Source organism: Neodiprion fabricii, chromosome 2 (genome assembly GCF_021155785.1).
Source record: "Neodiprion fabricii isolate iyNeoFabr1 chromosome 2, iyNeoFabr1.1, whole genome shotgun sequence".
In the NCBI taxonomy this organism is placed as follows: Eukaryota; Metazoa; Arthropoda; class Insecta; order Hymenoptera; family Diprionidae; genus Neodiprion; species Neodiprion fabricii.
In genome coordinates, this window is record NC_060240.1 from 1723971 (window position 1) to 1729148 (window position 5178).

Sequence of the window (5178 nt, forward strand, 5' to 3'; positions counted from 1 at the left end):
AAATGATCATATTTCAACAGCTCTCGATGAACGAACACCGTGGAAAAAGTACAGAATGATTCTTCCGGAATTTGCTCACAAAATAAGATTCTAGAGTTCTCTTTCAGATTCAGATTCATGGGTTCTCTTTCATCTGCACTTGGTATTGATTCGATAAAACTTCGCCGACATTTCGAAGTAGTAAAGACAGGTAAAGATAACGTCACTGAACATTCTAAACACATTTTTCAAATTCTTTTACTATCTAAAGAGGATTTTTAATCACACCGTAAAGGAATAAAACAGATTTCGGTAGTCATGTTTTTAAATATAATTTAATATTTGCAAGATTTTTGATTAAAATAAGACTCCATTCTTCTCATTACAATTTTGTGATAATATCATAGATATTATAACGGATTATAGTATGTTACAGTAGACATCAATTTTTTTTTTCGCCGTAGTTCTTGTCTACAATGAATTGTGCTTTCTTTTCTCTCCTTGTTTTTTTCTCTCTTCATTTTAATACATTTAGCACTGAAAAAATTATTCATAAGTATAAATACGAATATTAATGAGTATGTACGGAATGGCGCGAATTATCTGCCTCTGTAATTGAGGCTAATTTTTTTTTTTATATATATATTCGAGATATTTCTTAGTAGACAACTTATCAACAATGACGACTTTTTCCAAAGTACAGTATCATTCTCTATAACAATAATGCTATGTAGCGGATATATTTCTATCTTTTTAATAAAATTGATTAGAGCAATAATAATAATAATAATTTACGGTAAAATACAATTTGGGTACGAGGCGATTCACGTATACGTCGATATAAATTCTCGCCTAACGTTTCATACACGGTTGTTACATCCGAATATTAAAATTCGGCAGATAAATTAGCCTATTGCGATTTATCGCGAACTTATACGTTCAATAAAAGGGAACAATACACGGGTTTTGCAGTTTTTTAATCGCGCATCGATGGTCACTGATCATGCTTCAGTCTAGAAAAAATGGTGTCGCTAATTTGATACTCAATTAATAACGGAGGACTAAAATGCAGGTATCATTTACACCCGTGGATTTCGAATTGGACGAATTTCAAGTATCTTTTGAAACGCATGTCCTGCTGCAGCTAGATTTTAACACACTGCGTTGATTGTTTTCGAAAATGAAATTGATCAAGCGAACGTAAAACGCTCAAAAGTCGCTCTTCTGTAATTCACAGCCCCGCGCACTCCTGACGCGTGTCAATTCTAATCGCACACATACGTGCATGTACTCAACTACCTATAAAGCAGATCATCCGACAATAGCTTGTGAAAAACTTGCCAATTATCGCAAAGAAATGCGCGCAGTGTGTATGTAAACTTCATCGGTTCTTAGCACCAGATACGTTAATGCTCTCACAAAGTATATTCTCGTTATCGTTCATATCTCCATATTTCCTAGCTCGTCTTAAGATGTTTGCCAAACAATTATTCCTATCAGAATCGACAATACCACCGCGCCGATAACGATCAGTACGCACTTCTTTTTGCGCAATTTTGTTTGGTACGTTGAGGCCTGTCGCAGTTGCTGCGCACCTTCGCTAACAAAGACTTCTGTCCTCTCTACCGAAGCCTCTATCGAGTCTACCATTTCTCCTTGCTCGTGAACCAATGCTCCAAGCTCTTTGAATATTTGATTAACGTCGCTTATGTCACTCTGCAACAAAGAATTACTTTCATCAGAAAACTAGAAGTATGTCTGGAAATCAGATCTAGGTTTATCTAGATCAGTACAAACAGGGTGAAAATATTAGTACCACATTAAGAATTAAGAAATTCCGTAAGTCGTTTTTACCTCCAGCTGACGTATGCTGGCCTCGTGCTCCTCGAGCATTCGCAAATTTTGCTCTTCTTGAAGTTGCTGCTGTTGGATTTGTCGCTGAGTTCTGTTGTCCTGGAGTTCTATTAGCGTTTCTTGTTTTTTGTCACCAAACGGACTGATACCAGCATTGGCCTTAGCTTTCCTGACCATCTCTTTCTCCTTAGAAGCTGCGAGCCTTTGCACTGACTGAAATTATCATCGTTTCAAATAATCAAGTGCTACTAACATTGTCATATTCAGAGACTACAATGATTATACCTGGAAACTGTTCAGCGCCGCTGTGAACTCGTCTTGAAGCCTTTCTCTCTGCATTTTTTGCTGCCTCTGTTCGCCAGGGCTATTTGACCCTGCATTGCTGGCTAAGTTAGCCAAATCACGCAGGTGAATGCTCGTATCTTTAGCCAGCTGTTGCGTGTAGTGCTGTATCTGATGACTGAGGTGAATAAAGAATAGTTAGAGCAACCTGATAATGATATATTTGTGGTTGGAAAATTGCGATGTTTTAATTTGTAAAATTGACTAAATCGTAACCTACAGTTTTAAACTCAAAGCAATACAGAAAAGCCTGTGACTCACAGCTTGTTCCTAAGCTCCTGAGAATCAGTCGAGCCGCCCAACTGGTTGACCATTCTTTGCATAGAAGAAACTGCATGGAAAGAAAAAATGGTTATCAATTGGTTGTGGTCTACATCTTGCCCATCAACAGAATGCGGTGACCTTTTTTATATTGTCTTACCATTCTGGGATATTTTAAGTATAGAAGTCCCGATAGACTGAGACAGTCTTCCGAAGTCCTGTTCTCTCGCGGGTCCTCCGTTGTGATAGGATGAAAAGCCAAAATCCATGTCTACCAAAGATGATAGAAAATCTGGAATGATTAGGACTTGGATTTAGATTTGGACAAAGCGAAGAAGGGTTCTGAGAACAAAAAAATTGACAGCAAAACAGTGAATTACAGGGGCTTATTTTCACCTAGGTCCGGAGACGCGATGGGGGCGGAGTATGAGGCGCGAGTTCGAGAAGTTCGCGAGCGAGTTAAGGATAGTTATGGGGGGAAAACTGGGTTCCGTTATAATTTGTATAAAGTCTATAAGGACCTACTTTACCGTAGTGGCGAAGTCCGTCAAATGCCTGCGGAACCCGAGCTTGTGGGAGGTGACTCAGAAAATTAGATTACACGCAATGTCAGTCTGAGATACGTAGATGTGGGAATTTTTTAACACGCAATTTTCGACGCCTACTTGCCTTGTCAAGGATAATCGGTGACGACGGTTGTCTTGCTGCTTCTACGACGCGTAGGGTAAAATTTATCCGGCGAAAATCGATGAAATATCAGCGGTGGAAAATGTATTGTATGAGGAAAAAATAACCGTGAATGTTACAATTGTCAATAATAAGTTTGAGTGTAGAACGTCTGATCGGAGAATTCGGATCTTTCGTCAAAGCTCCGCACAGGGTGCGGCACTGTCGGGACTCACAGTTGGCGGGGACTTGCAGTTTTCTGCAGTTACCGACTCGAATTACTTCGCCGGCAAACGCAAAAAACGTTGCGAGAATCACGAGTGCATAACACGAGTATCGCGGTCGCGGCCGTAGCGGTGTAAGAACAGAGGAGGCAAAGCGGCTCTGAAACTGCCCCCAACTAGAAAGAGAGAGGGAGACTGAGAATAAAAGCCGTTTTTTACTTGTGCATGTGCAGTTGGGGCACGAAAACTTTGAATCAAACCACCAGCCTTTTGTAGAATCTTGCATATCTTGTTATTCCAAACATAACCTTTCAAACTGATGTATGTAAACAAGCTGTACAATTACAAACTAACCTGTTGCTGTCGCTCACCCGCTCAGATGTTTGTAATCGCAGTAGGCATGTGTTAGTAGAGAGAGAAAAGTAGCCACCTTTCAGCTGTTTTCTCTTTCACGAGAGCCTATAATTCCCCCACTCTAATCTCATACCTCTATGGTCGCGGCAGCCATTTTGTGGCTCGCGGTCCGATCGTCAGATGTCAAGCAAAAGATCGCGGAACGCCGACAAGTTCGGACAAGATTCGGTAAGCGGATTGAGCGTCTTGTTTGTGATGTCGAGTTTCAATGTTCAACGTTACAACGCTTTAGAAATAACAAAATCGAGTAGTGACGGTAAAAATTCGGATTCTTAAAGCATTTCCTCGTGCGTGAAACAAAAGTCTTAGAAGTTGGTGATAATTTTACAGTGAAGCAGTGAAAACACTGAGCCGCCTCGTGACTTCGACGCTGCTCGATGTGTCCCGATTTGACGACAGATGCAGCAAGAGAAGCTGCTTTGGTGAAAATTCGGCGTAGCTGCGACTGTCAAAGTGAAAAGTGGGCCCACATCTTGCTGAATGTTCAACCTGGGTAAGTTTTGAATACGTTTTACGCCAATTAATTTAGTTGTTGCCCTGGTGAAAATTTCTCTCGGAAAATGATCAAATCGCGGAGTACCGGGGAATGTTTCATAAGAAAATATCGGCTTTCTACGGAACAGTCTGACTTCATCTGGTAACGTACCTGCATAATACATCTCTTGCTTTTTGTAACTGCTTACTTCAAAATTTGTTAGGCGATGCTTCCATAATTACTGTTGATCTATTCCTGAAAAATCGTTTCTAATGAATAAAATTCCTACCAGGCCGTATTACTTTTTGTCAGCTAGTCTCATACGTCGCCACTATTTTTCATTGTACTGCATTGTTCCTGACTTACTTCACGATCGTGTTTTTGCGTCATCAACACTGCGTTGTTTACATATTGAAATTAGCTAATTTCCAAGGTCAAAGTCTTGTATGCCTGTATAAAATTTATGAACTCTCTTCATTACTGGTTTCCTACGATTAGGAATATACCTTTTAAGCTATAGTGGAAGATTATTTGAGGTACAATTATCGTTTTGATTTATATTGCATTCTAATTTAACGAATTGGTGGATACAGAAGACTGAAAAATGCCCGTTGGGCTTGTTTTCCCAGGGTTTACGAAGCTTATTCTTGTATTTCGCGTCAAAGTTTTTAGGTTAAAAATATCCGTCATGTTCTTTTTAAAGTTAAGCCGCGCTACTTGAGCGTGGACTTACCACCCTGCGCTTCCGAGATCAAGTCGGCATTGCCGTAGATTGAGAGTCGGTAACTAATACTGTATTATGCAGATGAATTTCGGGTTCGTTAATGGCCTAATAAAAATCCGTCTGTAATTATTTTTGCAGAATATTGAATTATTTATTATTTAATAACCAGTCGTCTGATTTTGAAATGCATTTCAAATACTAACGATCTAAGTATTATCCAAGAAATAACAACACAACAA

At 39.5% G+C, this 5178-nt stretch overlaps 2 protein-coding genes across 5 annotated transcripts in view; one reads left to right on the forward strand and one right to left on the reverse strand.

Moving 5' to 3' along the window:
- Nucleotides 1–491: 491 nt before the first annotated feature.
- Nucleotides 492–3333, reverse strand: LOC124176360 (syntaxin-7). Of its 4 annotated transcripts, none has more exons than XM_046557554.1 (6): nucleotides 3106–3333; nucleotides 2597–2778; nucleotides 2437–2506; nucleotides 2119–2293; nucleotides 1834–2046; nucleotides 492–1695 (listed from the first exon to the last, which is right to left on the reverse strand). In XM_046557554.1, exons 2-6 carry the CDS (start codon nucleotides 2703–2705, stop codon nucleotides 1447–1449), a joined length of 816 nt encoding a protein of 271 aa, XP_046413510.1. In that variant the 5' UTR covers nucleotides 2706–2778; nucleotides 3106–3333; the 3' UTR covers nucleotides 492–1446. The 4 variants fall into 4 exon arrangements, with proteins under 4 accessions (XP_046413510.1, XP_046413508.1, XP_046413509.1 ...); XM_046557552.1 differs by having other exon boundaries at nucleotides 2597–2728; nucleotides 3106–3332; XM_046557553.1 differs by lacking the exon at nucleotides 3106–3333 and adding an exon at nucleotides 2967–3099 and having other exon boundaries at nucleotides 2597–2728.
- A 240-nt stretch (nucleotides 3334–3573) lies between these two features.
- LOC124176358 overlaps nucleotides 3574–5178 on the forward strand; it is a 149074-nt gene continuing 147469 nt past the window's right edge. Inside the window, exon 1 of the transcript XR_006869356.1 lies at nucleotides 3574–4233. The gene's annotated coding sequence lies outside the window, so the exon portion shown is untranslated. The remainder of the gene's footprint in view (nucleotides 4234–5178) is intronic.